General features: G+C 56.8%; 1 protein-coding gene across 1 annotated transcript in view; it reads right to left on the reverse strand.

The window, feature by feature from the left end:
- The window catches only part of PRDM5 (PR/SET domain 5), a 75,175-nt gene that overhangs the window by 42,983 nt on the left and 12,363 nt on the right, over positions 1-19,829 (reverse strand). The window contains exons 3-4 of the mRNA XM_036450417.2: positions 9,294-9,416; positions 244-406 (exon numbers count right to left, since the gene is read on the reverse strand). Coding sequence (XP_036306310.1) covers positions 244-406; positions 9,294-9,416 — 286 coding nt within the window. The remainder of the gene's footprint in view (positions 1-243; positions 407-9,293; positions 9,417-19,829) is intronic.

Raw genomic sequence — 19,829 nt, forward strand, 5'->3', positions numbered from 1 at the left:
AAGGCAGGTGCAGGGCTGGCGCTGAAGTCTTCACTCCGGCTCCCCCGTGTACCCCGGAGAGCAGGGCATCCGTGACCTTGTCGGTGACGCAGGGCACACTGTCACCACGCCCAGCAGAACGCTAGGCACACGGCTGGGCACCGCCGAGCACAGTGCTGGCAAAGCTAACTCGGTTCTGCAGCCGTCACTCGCCCAGCCTTGCTTCTCCCCCACTCCCGCTGGCCAGGTCAGAGGAGAGCGTACCTGTCCTGCCGGGTGCAGACTCCCCAGGAGCGAGGGGGCCGCCCCCGTCTGGGGCCGTCAGCTCCTCCTCGTCCGCCTCCATGTCGCTGTCCAGGTAGCCGATGAGCAGCTCCGTGTCCGACTCGATGTCGTCGACCGCCAAGTAGAAGATGTTCTCTCCTTCCTGTCGTGCAATAGAAAGAAACCGGGGGCTTCCACTGGGAACTGGGAAATCACTGCAGAGGCCCTGGGGGGCGTGCACCCCTAAACATGACTATTGCTGACTTTATTTTTTTTTTAATATATTTTATTGATTTTTTTACAGAGAGGAAGAGAGAGGGATAGAGAGTTAGAAACATCGATGAGAGAGAACCATCTATCAGTTGCCTCTTGCACACCCCCTACTGGGGATGTGCCCTTAACCAAGGTACATGCCCTTGACTGGAATGGAACCTGGGACCTTTCAGTCCATAGGCCGATGCTCTATCCACTGTGCCACACCGGTTTCAGCTATTACTGACTACACATCCAGTTAATCTGGACACGGAAGAGGGAAGTTGACTATATCCTGTCACTTTCACATAAAACACACACATCTGTTACAGACAGTGACGTTTACAGACATCGGATAAAACGGGTAATTATTTAATCTTCTAACAGTGAACGGTGCTCAGCGACCGGCCTGTCCGGCCACCCTGAGGCTGTGACTGCAGCAGGAAGGACCATGCTGAGTGACATGCCGCCCCTGCACCCAGGCTGGGAGCGACGGTGTGCCAATGGAGTCATTGTGAATAACATTCGATGCAAAAAGGCAAGAAAAATGAACGTTAGGATTTCATCACAAACCCGCCCGAAACCAAAGCGCTGGACCAGACACAGGAAAAAGGCGTGGCACCCGGGCCTTTGGAGCTTCCTGGAGTCCCCATGGCTCCCAAACCCCCTCAGGGCAGAGGGCGGGAAAGCTAGTCCCACCCGCACCCCAAAGCTTTCCGGAAAATTCCCGAAGACAGAAGCCAATGGGGCTGAAGGATGGCTAAGCACCACAAGAGAACTCTCAGCCCCTAGTGGACGGAGGGGGAGGATGGGAGGCTACGGAACCCCAGGCACAGGCTCGCTGGCCGTCGGTGGAGCATGAAGCCTGCTGCCTGGGCGGCTGCGGGCGGACCTGTCGGGGTGGGCTCCTGGCGTGGCTGCTGAGGGTGGAGAGAAGCAAAGCCAGCCTGGGCCTCCTGAAGCCTGAGGGAGGACGGAGGGGGGGGGGGGGGGAAACAAAGACGGAACGCCCCCACAGGAATGGGATCCACTGAGCCCAGCAGAGAACAAGCCTCCCCTCTGGGGCCCCAGGGCTCACGGGAGACGGGGTGGGGGTGGGGGAGGCAGGAGTGTGGACACACGTGCATGTGTGTATGTAGACACAAGAAAGATAGGGAAATATGCATCCAGCCGTTCACAGTCCTCGTGTTTGGTTGGGAGAAGGGGAGTCCATACTCAATGCTCTTTTAGATTTTTCCTCCACAAACAGGTTACTTTGTAATTTTAAAAACAAAATGTATTAGAAAAATGCCTTGGAAGGGGGAAAAGATGGTTGTGCTCATCAGATACCACACACGGGAGCCTGGGTTCAAAGGTCAAAGCCGGAGCGAACCTGACCCCTGGCCACGGCTCCCAGAAGGCGCCCACAGGACTGGAGGTTCCCGGGAGGTCTGGGTCCCGTGCCCCAGGAACTTAACAGTGAGGTCTGATCGCGGACCCCGAACCCGCTCCCACACGCCATCACCGTGCGTGCAGCTACACCGGTTCACGCCAACGTGGACACGCAGCCGAGCGGCCCGTGTCCAATTCACGCCCAGCAGTCAGTCCGGGATGCGTGAGCCGCTTGCTGTGAGTTCCCCAGAGCAAGCGGGACGCACCCAGTGCAGCCTCCAGAGCAGCCTGAGTCTCAGTCTTATCTCATCAGCACCCACGAACGCTCGTTAGTCATTGTCCGGCGAGCACATTAGTCATGAGCGTGGTGCCGGCCTTCACAGCGCCGAGAAAGATAGTGATTTTTAATTTTGAAGATGAAACACAGACTGAAACGAATCACCGGACACAGCCTGACCGCCCGGGGCTCTGAGAGCGAATCTGAGAGCGGCAGGAAATGCCACGTTCATCAGCTGTGGCAGCGCCGCAGCTCAGGGAACCGCGCAGGTCTTCCCGGCAGGTCTTCCTGGAGCCACGGCCCGGGAGGCGGCAGTCCCTCCGCGGTGACTCCAGCAGTTCCCTTCAGGGAGCTGTCTGACAGCTCCTCCACCGCGGCCGCCAGGAGCTCTTCCTCTCGCTGGCTGCCCAGCAACTCGCTGGCTCCCTTGCCTACAATGAAGGGAATGATCCCTCCACCACCATCATGGCTTTCTCCTCCTTGTGCAGGGCCTCCCGGGGCGCCTGCCAGAGGCCTGGCCTCTGGACACCGGTGATTTCCACACCCGCTGCTCCTCCCGGCCCCGCTGCCAGGCAAGGAACCAGGCCCGCTGGCCCGGCCTCCGCCTCAGCAGCACCTCCCTGCCGGCCTCAGCCTGGCCACTCACTCCCTGAAGACCCCACGTTCACTGGATCTCAGCCACCGCGGCCGGTCACCGGGGTCACTGAGGTCGCTGGGGTCGCTGGCCCTGCCCCGTACACGGTCCCTCCCTCCGTACAGTCCCTCCTGCGTGGCGCCTCTCGGGCTGGCCGCCTCCCGGTACTGCTGGTTTCCTGTCACCGGCCCAGGGTGATTCCGTTGAACATGCTTTCTCTGAAAACTCTGTGTCGCTCGTTACACCAAAAAGGCACAAGAGCTTGCCCAGAGGGCTTGGCTCAGTGGTTGAGTGTCAACCTAGGAACCAGGAGGTCTCGGTTCGATTCTCAGTCAAGGGCACGTCACCGGCTGCAGGCCTGATCCCCACGAGGGGACATGAAGGAGGCATCATCTAAAGTTTCTCTCTCATCACTGATGTTTCTCTCTCTCTCCCTCTCTCCCTCCCTCTCTCTCTCTCTCTCTTCCTCCCTCTTTCCCTCCCTCCCTCTCCCTTCCTCTCTGAAATCAATATATACACATACACTGAGTGGCCAGATTACTATGATCTCTGAATGCATAAGAATCTGGCTACTCAGTGTGTATACATATATTAGAGGCCCGGTGCATGAATCCGTGCATGGGTGGGGTCCAGTCAGCCTGGCCAGGGCGAGGGGACATGGGCAGTTGGCTGGCTTCCCTGCTGGTCGAACTCCTGGTTGAGGGGACAATTTGCATATTAGCCTTTTATTATATAGGATATACACTGAGTGGCCAGATTATTATGCATTCAGAGATCATCATAATCTGGCCACTCAGTGTGTATATATTTTAAAGTTAAAACAGCTTAAATGTCCAACGATGTAAATTAGAAAGATAAAATGTCTAATAATTGGTTTTAGAATATTTATTAAATGTAATATCTATGGAAAAACTGTATACTATATATGTTTATTTGTGTATATATATATATATATATACCCCCCCTCACGGCCTCTGCCAGTAGTGCTGGCAGGCTCCTGCCCCTCTGCAGCCCCAGCTCGGGGCTCTCAATACACAGAGCAGCCCTGTCCCCAGAGAGGCCTCCTGTGGCTCAGCAAGTGGACCCTGCAGCCTGAACCGCGTGGTCCTGGCGTCCCAATGGCCTTCAGGTGACCCTGCCTCCCGTGCCGTCTGCCCACTCACAGCCCGGGCGCATGCGATCACAGAGGCACCGCGGCAAGCCCTCGGCTCTGACCCTGCTCCGTGACACCCTCTGACCCCCTAAGCCCACGTGGTGCTTCAGAGAAGCTCGCGAGGCCTCAGCTCCAGCTGGAGCGATCGTGGATTCCTGTGCTTCTGTCACGCCGTTCCTGTGACCAGCGGCATCGCTCACGTCCCAGAAGGTGACGTCCTGGGGCAGGGAACAGCGTGACCATTGTCCCACAGCAGAAGCCACCCCCGTGCCCGCCGCTCAGAGGGGTCGGGAAGGCGAGCCATGAACGCAGAACTGGAGTGCCAGCCCGTCAGGACACACGCTCAGTAAGATCCCCTTGGAGCTTACAGCTGGGAGCCTGGGGCCATCGGCCGCTGGGTAGGGCTGCCGCAGGGAACGGAGAAGGCGCTGAGCGGTAACAGATTCGTGCCGGAGAAGGAAGCCCCCACTTCCTGACAGTGTATGGGGGTGTGAGCGAAGGGGCGGGTCAGGACAGGCCCAGGGGACGTGTCCCCTCGAGCGTTCACAGAACTCCAGTTCAAATGCTCGCCCTCGGAAGACAAGCCCGCCCCTCGCTGGAAGTAACCCCTTAATGCACAGATGGGCCAGCTCCTGACGGATGTGTGAGGGTGCCATGGGAGAAAATACGTGGCCCTGGCCCCTCACTATTTTATAACAGACAGCCTGGAAAATATTGTAGAAATTCACTTGTGTGAACCTGACAAGAAACAAACAGAAAAAAGCAATTGGAGGAACTACAATACAATGTGGGCTGTCCCGTATTCCTTTCTGCTGGCTGGCTGTGTGGCCCGTGTCGGTACCACTGACCCCGGACTCTGCGTCAGCGTGAGCGGCCCGCCAGCACCCAGGGCTGATGGCACAGGAGACGGTCCTATCGGGCTCACGCGTCCACACCGCTGCCGATTGGAGACAGTCTCTCCGGCTCTGCCATGCGAAGGCTCTGGGAACACTGCCGGAGTCTCTTCTCGAACTGGCAGGGCCCGGAGGGCAGCTGCTAAGTCATCGAGTCTGTCTCCCAGTTACGGGGACCCCATCCGACTTCAGAACTGAGGCGGAGCCGTGTCGATACCACACACTCAGCTCAAGGCCCAGTGCCCTCTGGCCCCCTCAGGCTGCCCCTGACCCCCGGGAGGAGAGCCCCCGGCCGGGCTCTGAGGCGGCTCTTTGGAGAACACCCAGCGCCTTTCATTTCCTTCGGTCCCGGAGGATGAAGGAAACCACATCCCAGAGAGCACGAGAGGTAAGATTTTCTCTGCGATGTCCAAGGAATTCCAAGTGCCAACGTGAAGTGACCTCATTCTGTGCTTCAACAAAGAGTTTTCTACCACAAAAACTTTTTGAAAGCTTGCAAAAACACTGAGGTCAACTAATTTTTCAAGTATTATATATACATGTCTCCCCCTCGGTGCTACAAAATTAACAGCTAAGAATTGCCCATTTCTTGTAGAGCTTCAGGATTCCTTTGGTTCATTTTAAGCCACATCTTTCATATTCAGAATTCTGTGGCTTACTGGGACATGGTTTTCAGAAGTCTGAACAAGCAGTTCCCCTAAATTACTCTAAAATGTGTGCCTGTGGAAAGAACTATTTGCCTACATGATCCTTCTTCAATAACTCAGATATTTTAAACCATCATTTCCAAAGCAATTTTTCCAAAAATTCCAATAAATTACAAAACGAGAAATATAATCGAATCTCCACAAAAAAGTTCCAATCCTCCATGAAAACAGACCTCAGATTCGTAATCCCTCATCCAAAAAAATTGGACCAAGTACTGACGTTTCCCACCACGAAAGCCACAAACGGTTCTTATTTACGCCACTCCGGGGACGTACAGCTCAAATAAAAAATTTCCCGAGTGCCCCCAAGTCTCAGATGCAATTTGGAGTGTAGGGGATTCATAATGTTATGCAGGACATGGGCTCCTCTTACCACGTCCGTGTTTCTGGCATGCACTCCCCAGGAAGCTGCCCCCACCCACCGGGAGGCTGGCCACCGTCAGCCACGGAACCCCAGCTTCCCGCTCTCCCCCCAGAGGGCGGGTGCGAATTTGAGCCCGGAGGGATCTGGCCCTCCAGCTACTGTTCAGGCAGGAAAACACCACCTGGGGAGCGAACCAGACACACAGACGCAGAGTCTAACTGGGCTCAGGCTGAAGCGTCCCAGAGCCGCTGGCCGGTCTGCGGCCCATTCTGACCCCGCCCACCTTGTGAGGGTGAGCGGTCCCCTCCTGGAGCACGGACAGTGGGAGGGTCGGCTTCTGTAGATCCTGTTTCCTCTGAGAAAAGAAACACCACTGATACAGAGGAAGAAAGCACTACCGGGTGCACGGAACAGGCAGGGGCATGGTGTCGGTCTGGAAAGCCACTTACTCACAGAGAGACCTGCCACAGCCCGGGCTCCGTTGGTCTCAGTGGCTCAGCTGTTGGAGCATCATCCGTACATCAAAAGGTTGTGGGTTCGATTCCCACTCAGGGCACATACCCACTAGGTTGGGGGGTTGATTCCCCAGTCGGGGAACATTTTACTGGAGGCAACTGATAGATATTTCTGTCTCACATCTATGTTTCTCTCTCTCCCTTCCTCTCTTTCTAAACTCAATGAGTAAATCCTCGGGTGAGGATTTAAAAATAATAAATTTTTTTATTGTTTTTTTTAAGAGAGAGACCTGTAGGATAACAGGAGCAGAGAGGGGCAGCTGTGGGAAATAAAAGATGGAGACGAACACGTATGGACAGAGCATCCCATTAGCTACAGGGACCGCTCACTCTAAGGAAAATGCAGGGGGGGAGCAAGGATAGCCGCAGGGTTCTCACATGGAGCTCACAGCTCAGCGGGTGACGCCCTGAAATACCGAGGCAATGGAGAGAGCTACTGATGCTGAAGGACCAACAAGCAAACAAACACAAAAAGCAGGAAAGAGGAAACAATTCCTCCACTGAAGGAACTTGAGGAAAGCTTAAAAGCATAAGGAGAAAAGAATCTAATTTGAGAAGAATATTATCTAAAACCCAATAATAAAGAACATACAAGACAACAGGAGAGCAAAGTACATGTCATAGCTCTGTAGGCAGTCCTGAAATTAGTACCATTGAAATCCAGGCAGAGTCTATAAATTAAAATGATGACGGGACTGAGACCTTGTGATATGAGTTTGCCTCAGGGAACTACAAAAGCAGATAAGGTCCTTGAAAGAAATGAATGTCTTCACATTAAGAAAAGATCCGTCTCCATCGTTGGCTGGATCAGTTGGATTAATGTGTGTCATAAATAATTTTAAAAGTGGACTGAATATATCTGGCTGCCAAAAGATCCCGTTTTCCACCCAAGCCAGCCCTCTGGGAAGAGGCATCTCTCATTTTTCCACAAAAAATGAGACAGTAATCACATCGGTTATCCAACACTCATTTGTATTGAAAACACGTGGACCGCCGATGACATCAGGAAATTAAATTTCTCCGGGACTGTGTCTTTGGTAAATTTACAACCTAATTCTGTGCTTTCTGCCTCTTGCCACTGTTGGCTTTATACTCAGAACTGACTGACATCAACATGATGCTCAGCAAAGTACTAAAGTCTCGGGAATTGTATGAATAAGTGACCTGATGTGTATGAAGCTTCTAGAACTTCACAGAGGGTGAATACTCAGCGGAATGCTGGGTCCCTGACTCTCCCTTCTCTCCTCGGCAGTTTAAGTCCGGGGCTGGGTTTTCACGTGTGATCAGTCTGTTTCTCAGCAGAACATTTCCTTATTCTCTTTATCGCCCGAGTCCACCTCTAGTCTGCATCGGAGCCTAAACCTGTAGGCAGCACGAAGTCAGAAGACAGGAATACAGAACGCGAAAGCCGGGCTCCCTCCCGGGACGGCTATTTTACCCTGTCACCCTGAGTGGGTCTCGGGGTGCCGGGCAGCTGCCCACACGTTCCCTGGGGCGTTTTGCATGAGCCTGACGTGTCAGCAGATGGAGGTAAAGGTGAACAGTGCAGACTGCCCTCCACAGCGTGGCTGGGCCCTGTCCGATCTGTGAATGGCCTGCGTGGAACAGAAGGGTGCTCCTCCCCCATAAGGAGAATTCTCCCGCCCTGACCTTCCGCCAGGGGACACCTGCCCTTCCGGCCGGACACCGATGGTGAGGCGTCGGCCCCCCGGGTTTCGGAGCAGCCTGTGGCCTCTGGACATGGCCTCTGCAGAGGTGGGTCTTGCCAGCTTCTTTCCCCCACAAGCCAGTTCCCTATAACCAATCTCTGTGCCTCTCTCTGTCTCTGGGCAGGAAGGTAGGAAGTTAGGCAGACAGACAGACAGAGAGACACACGGCTATACCCCCTCCTGGCTGTTTCTCTGGAGCGCCCTGACTCACACACCAGCCTGAGAAGTTCAGAGCCGTGGGCCGCCCCAGTACACTTCCTCCAGGAAGCCTTTCCCAAACAACAGACGACCATGCTCGGAGCCAAATGCGCCGTCAAATTAAACACCGACCAGCAAACATCCCTGGTGAATCGGCCACCTTGACAGCAGGAGCCGCCAGGACAATATCAGAGCAGATAACTCATCCCCCACTCCATCCCTCCCCCCCCCCGGGGTCCACAGAACGAGTGGCGGGGGGGGGGGGGGGGGAGGTAGGTCGCTGCGGCGTGCCCGCCCTGCACATGCCTGCTCTGATTTAGAGTTCCCGCTGAGCTGGAGGCAGGCCCCAGGGCCCGCCGAGCGCACGCAGCCCTGCGTGAAGGAGCGGGTCCTTGCTGAGCCCCGGGGCCCGCCGAGCACACGCAGCCCGGCGGGAAGGAGCGGGCCCTCTCGGAGCTCCGAGCACACGCAGCCCGGCGGGAAGGAGCGGGCCCTCTCGGAGCTCCGAGCACACGCAGCCCGGCGGGAAGGAGCGGGCCCTCTCGGAGCTCCGAGCACACGCAGCCCGGCGGGAAGGAGCGGGCCCTCCTGGAGCTCCGAGCACACGCAGCCCAGCGTGAAGGAGCCGGCCCTCTCGGAGCTCCGAGCACACGCAGCCCAGCGTGAAGGAGCGGGTCCTTGCTGAGCCCCGGGGCCCGCCGAGCACATGCAGCCCGGCGTGAAGGAGCCGGCCCTCGCTGAGCCCCGGGATAGCCGAGCGCACACAGCCTGGCGGGAAGGAGCGGGTCCTCGCTGAGCCCTGGGGCCCGCCGAGCACACGCAGCCCGGCGGGAAGGAGCAGGCCCTCCTGGAGCTCCGAGCACACGCAGCCCGGCGGGAAGGAGCGGGCCCTCGCGGAGCTCCGAGCACACGCAGCCCAGTGGGAAGGAGCCGGCCCTCGGGGACCCCCACCCGCCCAGTGACGTGCTCAGGCTCACCTGGATGGCGGCCAGGTTCTTCTGCTCCTGCGACGGGGCCTCGTGCACGAAGCGCAGCCAGTTGGCGTGGCGCGGGTTGGTGGCGTCCAGCACGTACAGGACCTCGCCCCGGCTCCCGCGGACCTGCAACACAGAGGAGCGGTCACGGGCAGCGTCAGCATATGCACGCACGTGGGGCAGGACGCGACGTGTTATCCAAAGAGGGCGCCTCTCCTGCTGGCAGGCGTGGAGCAGACGGCGGTGAGCACCCCGCTTTTCCGTACACACACACACACACACACACACACACACATCACATACACACTCACTCACACACACACACTCACACACATCACATACACACTCACTCACACACACTCACTCACATACACACACACCACATACACACACAGAAATGCACACACACTCACACACACACTTCCTCACACACACACACTCACTCACATCACATACACTCACACACATCACATACACACACAGAAATGTGCGCGCGCACACACACACACACATCACATACACATACACTCACACACATCACATACACACACAGAAACACACTCACACACACGCACATCACATACACACACAGAAACGCGCGCGCACACACACACATCACATACACATACACTCACACACATCACATACACACACAGAAACGCGCGCACACACACACACTCACTCACATCACATGCACACATAGAAACGCGCGCACAGACACACTCACACACATCACATACACACAGAGAAACACGCACACACACACAGAAACGCACACACATATACACACAAACACACAATACACACAAACACACAACACATACCACACACAAACGCACACACATACACACATCACATATATACACACGAAACACACACACAAATGTGTGTGCGCGCACACACACACACATATACACACACACACACTCAAGCCAACCGGCCCCTGCTCCCTCAGGCGGCTTCCAGCTGACTTGCAGCATCATCAGCTCTCAGGATCACCATGCCGGCAGCTCTCGTCCAGTCCAGGTGATCTATTCCTCCGTTTGTCTTTTTAAAAAATACATTTTATTGAAGTCAGAGAGGAAGTGAGACAGACAGAAACATCAATGATGAGAGAGACTCATTCATCGGCTGCCTCCTACATGCCCCCCTCTGGCGATGGAGCCCACAACCCGGGCATGTGCCCTGACCAGGAATCGAACCGTGACCTCCTGGGTCATAGGTCGATGCTCCACCACGGAGCCCCACCAGCTCAGTGGGGGTGTCACAACGGCAGTTGTGGAGGGAGAACCGTACAGCAGCCCACCTCTCTGCTCTACAGGAGAGGGGGTGGCGCTCGGCTCCCCCGTTGGCAGATGGGGAGCTGGAACCACCCTTCCCATTCCTCTCCACACCTGCTTCCTGCCTCCCTTCCCTGAGGAGCTGCTGGCCTTGCCGGGACCCGCCCTCCAGCCATCACTTCCCACGTGACCCAGCAGGGGACAAGCCAGTCCCTCGGCCTTCCCCTGCCTCTCGCATGGCTCGCTGAGGACAGGAGGCTGGCTTTCGGTTTTGTGCCCTCCCCACCGGGCCTCCTCAGCTTTCCGCTGGTGGGCGGAAGCAGCCACAGGAGCAGGCACGCCACTGAACCTTCTGGAATGCCGGTTGTTCAAATCTAGCTTCTCCAGAACCTGGCTGTGCAGTTCTGGGCACATGCTCTGCCGCGTAAAACATGCGCTCCGTGTGGACATGCAGCAGCCTCCAGGCGGGAGGACACGGAGCGGGCGGCGAGCTCTCCAGGCCCGGCGCTGGGAGCAGAGCTTGGGAAGTTCGTCTTCACAGACGTGGGCCAGGAGAACCGGTTCCGGGGTGTCTGATCCCACTGTGTCAGGAGGAGCAGAACTAGCCAATGAACACATTTCAATGATACGTGTGGACAGTCGTTCTTCATTCCACAGACATGTGAGTGTCCACCAGGAGCTGGGAACTTGCTACAGCCGGGACCCTCCGCGAACACGGCCGGGGAACCAGCACAGACGCAGCCCTGGGAGGGGCGCTCCCACCCGCAGAGCAGACCCAGCGGAGGGAGGGAGGGCCTGTCCGAGCAGGTGACCGGGACCGGGACCGGGACGGCTCTGAAGGGAGGGCGCCCCCGTGGAGGGCAGGCAGAAGCCGGCAGGGAGCAGAGGGAAGGCAGGTAGAAAGGCCCTGTCCCAGGAACGGCCTCGAGGCCCGGCTAGAATGAAGGGGCTTGGAGAAGGTGGTGGGCCCCGAGACCAGAAGGACCGGCCGAGGTCAGACCCTGCAGGGCCTCAGGCCGTCTCATGGGCCACACCAGCCGTTGGGTGATCTGCTCCCAGGGCTTGTTCTCCCAGGAAGAACTCCCGGGAAAAGATCTTCCTGCCGCGCAGCTCTCTGCTCCGGGAAATCCATTGGAGACGGAGACGCCCAGAGAGCATCTCAGCAGCCCCCTCCTCCAGAGACACCAGCCCACGCCCTCCGGACAGACAGCTTGGCTCACATCTCCATCCGCCTATTTCCATCCAATTCCGAACCCCAAGGCAGCACGTGGGCCTTTTAAAGTCTCACAAACAAAGCAGACAAAGCTCCTCTCAGGACCCGGGACCCGGGACCATCCCAGCCTCTGACCAGCCTGTGCGGCCCGTTCAAATCCTCCTCCCAGCACCATCTTCTTCTATTTGAGTTTCCATGGGAATGAAACGGTGGCGACTGTCCTGCTGAGGCCTCAGCCTGCAAAGCGGCACCTTCTCCTCCTGTCGTCAACCCGAGAGACACCAGCCTGTCTAAGGGGCACCGGCTTCCTCCGACAGCGCCGTGGAGAGCTGGCTGAGCGGGGAGAGCGGACGGGACCTCAGGGAAGACGGAACCCCTGCTCAGCATGGCGCACACATCACCGACCGGTGCCGCTCACAGCCAACGCCGTGGCTGCACCGCACGGAGGGCCCCTCTGTCACCGCCCGGCGTCACAGGTCCCTGGCTCCCTGGCTCCCCCTGTCTGGCCGCGATGACCGGTGCTGACACAGTCACTGCTGCTCTGTCCCCCTGCCCAGCAAAGGCAGAGGAGAGCACTACAGACTCAGCTCAGCACGAGACAGACACCCCGACAGGCAGAGAACAGAAAAACGTGGAAATGGGTCATCAATACGAATGTTCGTGAATGTCGGTCTTTGCTCTGAAACTGGTCAGCCACAGACGAGGAAGCACCGTTACTGTTTGGACGGGTCTGCAATGTCGCGTACGTTATTGTTTTCCTCCCATCGTTCCGAAGGCCTGCGGTTCTCTCACTCATAACACAGATCACTGGGTGCCCAGGGCAAAGCCCCCGACAAATCTGTCCCCGACGTGGTGACTGCCACCGGGAGACGTGCCTTCACGAACAGGAACCGAATGGCAGGGACACTCAGTTCCCCAAAACACGCAATGACTCCTCACTGAGAAGCCACAGGACGTGCTGGGTGACTCACTGAGGACAGCGAGGCACCCTGTGGGTCCACGAGGCGTGTGGATTCTTTGGAGTAAAAATGTCATGTTTTCCATCTAACTTACAGGCACTCTTTGCCGGTGCGTATAAAGTGGCCATATGCCCCTGCTGGCCGATGAGAAGGGAGGGGGGGAGAAGAGAGGGGAGGGGGGAAGGAGGAGGGAGGAGGGAGGAGGGAGGGAGAAGGAGGAAGCGGGAAGGGCGATCAGGGAGGGAGGAGGAGGGAAGAAGGAGGGAAGAGAGAGGAGGGAGCAGAGGCTTCTGTGCTGATGGCCTATGGAGGCCCAGGCAGGGCTGTGGACCAGCTCCCCGTCTCACGGGCAGCGATGGGCGGTGGTGTCCAGAGGGTCTGGTCTTTGGTGAAAACACTGACCAGGGAGGGCCTGGCTGCTGAGGAACTGGCAGGACGATGGGGCGTGCTCTGCTGGCCAGATCTGGGACCTAAGGCATGTAGTCAGCCTCCTCCGCCAGCCCACCCAGGGTCCCGGCACAGGCCACCCTGGAAACCAAGGCCTAAACCAGAAAGCAGATGGGACAGATGGAAAGACTGTGAGCTGCAGGCCTGGGCGCCCGGCTGAGCAGCAGGGGGGCTGGGAGGTCCGGCCAGGCCAGGGGAGCAGGGGCTACCCAGCTCCATGAAGAAACTGGCCACGTGGGAAGACAGGCCGAAGCTAGGGCTCAAAGGAAAAGATGGGGAGGTGGTGTTCACAGTGACTCAGAGAAACACGGCTCCTTACAACGTAACTTCACTTGAGCTGTTTTATGGTAGTGTAATGTTTACATAACATATTCAAAGCAAGCACTAGTGTAGACAGGGTTTCTATCTTCAGGGATTAAAAGACTCTAAGACAAGTGGCGATGACCTCACATTCTGGGAGCAGGATGAACACATGGGCATACACACGTCGCCCGCACTGCTCGGGACGTGGTGGCAGCTCAGGAAGGTGCTGGAACAGCTCACACAGGCGTCGCTCACATGTGAACTCAGAGAGGAAGCGAGAGCTCTCTGTGACCCCAGCCAGATAAGCAACGTCCGTCTCATTTATGCTGAAACTAGAGGCCCGGTGCACGAAAACTGTGCATGGGGCGAGGGGGGAAGGGGTCCCCTCAGCCCAGCCTGGAACTTCGCCAACCCGGGACCCCCCAGGGGATGACCCACTGCTGGTTTCTGGCAGTCGGACATCCCTCTCACAATCTGCATCCCCTGGCTCCTAACTGCTCACCTGCCTGCCTGCCTGGTCACCCCTAACTGCCCCCTCTGCCGGCCTGGTTGAACCATGCAGCGTGCTGTTTGGTTGTTACTGTGAGGGTGTTGTGACCAACTTGCATATTACCATTTTATCAGTATAGATAAGATAAACATAAAGCATGTCCTTCCTGCCAGCCTTCGGGACACAGGGGACACACAGGGACCTGTAGGCGCCATCCAGAGCATGTGGACCTGCAGCCCACACCTGCTGATCCCACTGCTCCCATCCCATGTCATCACGCATGACGTGTAACGGAAGATGAGGGTCTGAGACATAACAGCTCGCTGAGGCCCGTGGCCCCTGCACCTGCCCCCTCCCTCCGCTGCTCCCCCCACCCACACCGAAGTGCTTGCCCCGCCCTGGGAGACCCTCGCCCAGCACTGCCCTTCTAGGAGGTTCCACCAGCACACAGACGTGGGCCCCGTGTGCTCTCAAGCTCCCAATGAGAACACGGGTCATGGAGACATGGAGACCCCAATGCTGGTCCCCCAAGCGGTGTCTTCCCTGCAGGTGGTGTCTCCCCAGTGCCCCCACCTAACACAGCATCAAGACAGGGAGCAGCCACGGCACGGGCTGCTGACAGAACACGGAACATAGGTGTCATCCTCGTGAGGACACGGCGGGAGCTGGCGCCCTCCTCCTTCCTGAGAACAACGTGTTCCCGGCCCCGCTCCCTCAGAGCTGACCCCGGCTCCAGGCCGTGCCCAGCGGTGAGAGCACCCCGCCTGCCGGTTCCCGGTGACAGGTGACAGGAGGGGCACAGGTGGGCAGCAGGCGTGCGGGTGAGCATGGAGACAGCCTCTGCTCGTCTTCCTTCCGTCCGTTCCTCTCGAATTTCCTGCAGGAACAGCTGTGACCTTACCTGTGCCTCCACCCAGGGGAGATGTGTGAGAGAGGATGCCACGTCCTCACCCCTACGAACACGACCTCGCCTGCACCGCCGCCCGCCGCCCGCCACAGGCTGGAGGAAACGCCACCCCAGCCAGCCAGGCGAAGCGGGGAAGAAACGGGGGACAGCCTCACACTCATGAGTCACCCGCCGGGCCTGCCACGGGGTGAAGTCCTCCCTTTGACACAGTCCCGCTTTGTGAAATAAGACGCTGTTTGCCGAGCCAAATGCATCTGCTGATAAAACCCTATCGCACTGTGGGTTGTGATCAGAACCACAATGACGGCAGGTTTCCCAGCAAAGCAGACTCCGCTGCTGCTTGTTTTTTTAACAGACTTCCTGGCCTGGATGCCGGGGCCTCTTCTGTCCTAGGCCGGGCGTGGTGGGAGGGCCGGAGGCTGGCTGGCATCCTCAGCGGGGGCCTCCTGACTCCCAAAGCACACGTCCCCCACCCTCTGCCTGGCCCCCAGGAGCGGCCCAGGTCGGAAGGAGAAGGCCCGGGCCGGGAGGAGCGGGCCCGGCGCGGGTTCGGGGGTTCCCAGCATGCCACTGGGGGTCCCCAGCATGCCACCGGGCCTCCTGGGTGGCATCTGCCCTCGGGCGTCTAAGTGATTCCATCTGGAACCTAAAACAGAACACTATCGTCTGCACAAGGAAGACATTTGGTGAAGACAGTTCTTTGTTCCAAACACCTAAAAAGACTTCCATAAACAATCTGGGAAAATAAAAGATGTTAAACAATTAGAAACATTTTCCCCAAAAAACTAAAACACATTGGGAACCTGGTGCTGAGTCAGGTTCCCAGGCAGCAGACCAGCTGCGAGCACAGAGCGCTGCAGAGAGAGAGAAACATCCAAACAAAACGTCCCCTTCAATATCCAGCCCCGGCTCACACACCCCCAGTCCCCAGAACCTAAGAAAACCGGCTTCAGTCCCTCACCGTCTGCAGAGCTGGGGACCCACACACCATTTCCTTCTGCAGCCTCTGCATTTGACATTCTCTGAGCACGCCAGTGTCAACAATAACATACATGTAACCAATGTTTTTTTTAAAATATATTTTATTGATTTTTTACAGAGAGGAAAGGAGAGGGATAGAAAGCTAGAAACATCGATGAGACAGAAACATCGATCAGCTGCCTCTTGCACACACCCCACTGGGGATGTGTCCGCAACCAAGGTACATGCTCTTGACCGGAATCGAACCTGGGACCCTTCAGTCTGCAAGCCGACGCTCTATCCACTGAGCCAAACCGGTTTTGGCACCGATATGTTTCTTGAATACGGAGTCTTTAACTAATGACTATGACGTAGACCGTACTTGTATCCAGTTAAGTGTATGCTGTGGGCACCTGGGGTGAAGTCAGCACGATGCCCTCTCTTCACAAGTTCCCAGGCAGCATCCACCCCATCCCTCTCTCCCCCACATGCCCCATCTCAGGTACGTCCCCGCCTGCCACCCAGGTGGCTCAGGCCAAACATTTCAACGTCATTCCAGACTTAGCTCTTTCCAAACACAACGTATCAGCAAGCCCCACGGGGTTGAGTTACCTCCACCCACGTCCAGCTGGAGGCCAGCCACCTGTCACCAGCCCCCTGGGAAGGCCACGTCACCAGGAGCAGATCACCCTGGACCAGCGCACAGCCTCCCTGCCCCGGCGCCCACCGACGCCCGCCTCCTCGGCCGCTCTCCACACCCAGCACCGCGCACCGCGCACCGCGCACCGGGACCAGGGCTCTCCCCCAGGCATGCAGACGCCTCGGACTCCAGGTGAGACACCCTCGGCGACTCCCTCCAGCTGCTGGTTTGGGTTTCCAGGTGGCATGAGCTTGGCTGTCTCTCGCATGTACTGGCCATTTGGGTATCTTCCTGTGTGACATGCCTGTTCAAGTGTTTTGCCCATTTTTTTTTTTTACCTTGAAATCGGTTTGTAGTTTTTTAATATATTTTGAACATAAATATCTCTGCAGACAAATGCCTTAGAAGGATCACCCACCCCCTTTCCCTGCTTTCTCATCCTCTTCATTGTGCCCCCTGATCAGCAGGTCTTCATGGGACTGGCCTCCAAGCTACCTTTCTCCTTCGGACAGCCACTGCGGACGATGGAAGGGCCTCCACCTGCTCGGAGACCATGAAGGCAGCCTGACTTTCTTCTAACGGATGGTGTACTCTTTTCCCAACATGCTCCCTCATGATCTCTCCTGGATCTGTCACATGTGCTGTGAGTGAGGGGCCAGACACCGGGGATCATCCTCACCCAACGCCGTCCCTGTCAACGCCCTGTTCCCCACCCCGTGCTGAGGACATCATGGCCGAAGGCAGTGCCACCCGCCTCTCCCTGCAGGACACCGAGATGCCGCAGGTGAAGGAGAATCTGTTCACAACGAGCCCTGACATCTGAGAGGATACACCCCCGTCCTGTCTGAGAGGATACGCCCCCTTCCTGTGTGTCCCAGAGGATATGCCCTTCGTCCTGTCTGTCTGAGAGGATACGCCCCCGTCCTGTCTGAGAGGATACGCCCCCGTCCTTTCTGTCTGAGAGGATACACCCTGCATCCCATCTGATTGAGAAGATACGCCCTCCTTACTGTCTTTCCTGTCTAAGCAGCTTTGGTCGTTCCTGGTCCTGGGGCTTTGCACACACCTTCTTTTTTTTTTTTTAATATATTTTTATTGATTTTGTACAGAGAGGAAGGGAGAGAGATAGAGAGTTAGAAACATTGATGAGAGATAGTTATCAATCAGCTGCCTCTTGCACACCCCCTACTGGAGATGTGCCCGCAACCAAGGTTCATGCCCTTGACCGGAATCGAACCCAGGACCCTTCAGTCTCCAAGCCGACGCTCTATCCATTGAGCCAAACCGGTCTTGGCTGCACACACCTTCTTGAATCCACCAAAACACACTGCAATTCCCTATCTGCACCCCCACCCTGTCCTGTCTGAGAGGATACGCCCCCGGCGTATCCTGGTCCGGCTTTGGAGAGAACCCCACGCAGCAGCTCGTTTCTCAGGACGAGCAGAGAAATGATCCTCCAGGCCTGTGTTCTCGGTCAAGCACTACTGCGCGCCCCCCCCCCCCCCCCCCCGCTCTATGCCCCCATTTCCTCCTCGGGGAGCAGGGATTTAGATGTCCTTTGGGCCCTGCCTTCCCAGCTCCTTCTCTTCCGCTGGTGTTGAGAGCCTGCCATTCACTGCCCTGTGCCCGCCCCCCTGCCACCTCTCAGGCGAGGCTCTCCGGGCTGGGCCCTGCCTGCCCCTGCCCAGGCTCGCTGGGGCCTCCAGGTGCATCCGGCCACCAGTGTCCATGCAGCTGACGGATAAATACACTCAGATACTCCCTCCCAGGCCCAACTCTTGCCACACTCAGTACAAATCCTTTGTTCTCCGCCCTAGGAAGCCTGGAGACAGGGACGGGATCTGAGGCTGATGTGGACCTCAGCCTTTTAGGAAGCAGAGTACAAAGTCCACTCAGGCCTCGGGTCCCGCCAGTGTCCAGGCTTTCCTGGGGTGTGAACGAAGGGTCCTGCCCGCTGCTAATGAGGCAGACACTTCAGGCTCCCCTGGCCCCTGCCCTGCTCCCACCGGGTCTTCCCTGGTTTGCAGCAGGAAGAGGGGACACCCCGTGTGTCAGTAAAGTGAAATGGGGGGCTGGGAAGAAATTTTCCCCAAAAAAATCCCTATTTATTGTTTTGAAAGCCCAATTACATAAGAGGTTCCCGTGTGTCTGGTGTATTCATTTATTTTGAAACGAGAGGCCCGATGCATGAAGGTTCATGCAATAGGCCTTCCTTTCCCTGGCTGCCAGCACCAGTTTTCCTCAGCACCCGGACCCAGGTCTTCCCTCCAGCCGGAGTCATTGTACGGCCGGAGCCTTCAGTCTTTGCTCCGGCTGGAGCGTCACTCCTGTAGCTCCTCTTCCCCTCCCCGCCCCTCGTCCCCTCATAGTAGGCATCCGCCCCCCCTGGTTGCTCCACGCCTGCATGTGTGCCGCCCAGAGGCCTGCAGCAGCTGGGGGAGTGGGGCTGCCGCCATCTTTGTCTGGCTAATTTGCATACTCACTCCTGATTGGCTGATGGTTGTCTCAAAGTGATGGTCAATTTGCATATGTCTCTTTTATTAGTGTAGATAATAATTTACTATAATGCAATAGTAATTAATAGATGTTACAAAAATACCTACAAAGCTTGTCATCATGTATTTTGGTAGCTATATTTTTGAAAATATGTTATTTAGCCAGAGACACAAAATCTTTTCTGCTGGCAAACATACGTAAAGCCCTGGTGCTTGGAAATTCTGCCATGCTGCTGCCTGGTAGGCAGTCATGACTGACTGCCCTGCTAACTCCGCGGCCCCAGGTGTCAAACGGCTTCCCTCCGCAGATGAAAAATCTAGAAAAATCAACAGACGCCAAGCTTCTCATATGCCCACAGCATGCCTGCTGGGCCCTCACAGGATGACACCTCTGAAGAGGGGACAGAGCAGGGCCTGGTGGGAGCGCCGTGTCATCCTGATGCCTTTTCCTGACGTTCTCATGCTGAGGCAGAAGCAGCTATCGTGTGGCTAAAGGTCAGTGCGTTCTAAGGTGGGATTTCCATCCCAGCATGGAGATCAGGGCTGGTCTCTCAGTCGCTAGGTCAGCAGCCGGAGGTGAAGGTAAAGGAATGTAATTGCACGGACAGAAAGCAGATCTAAAATCTAAACCAAGCCCAGCGCATGCTAGTCCTGACATCCAAACACCCTCAGGCTGGGAATTCCCTTCCGGGGAGGAACTCCATAAACCTCAGAGTTCTAGAATAAAGTGTTTTAACAATTTGTCCCTCGTCCCGCGGTGTTTTCAAAAAGTCGAGGGACGCAGGACAAATTGTTAAAAATCGGGACTGTCCCGCCAAAAGCGGGACGTCTGGTCACCTTATTCT

The sequence above is a fragment of the Pipistrellus kuhlii genome, unplaced genomic scaffold (assembly GCF_014108245.1).
Source record: "Pipistrellus kuhlii isolate mPipKuh1 unplaced genomic scaffold, mPipKuh1.p scaffold_m20_p_21, whole genome shotgun sequence".
NCBI lineage: Eukaryota > Metazoa > Chordata > Mammalia > Chiroptera > Vespertilionidae > Pipistrellus > Pipistrellus kuhlii.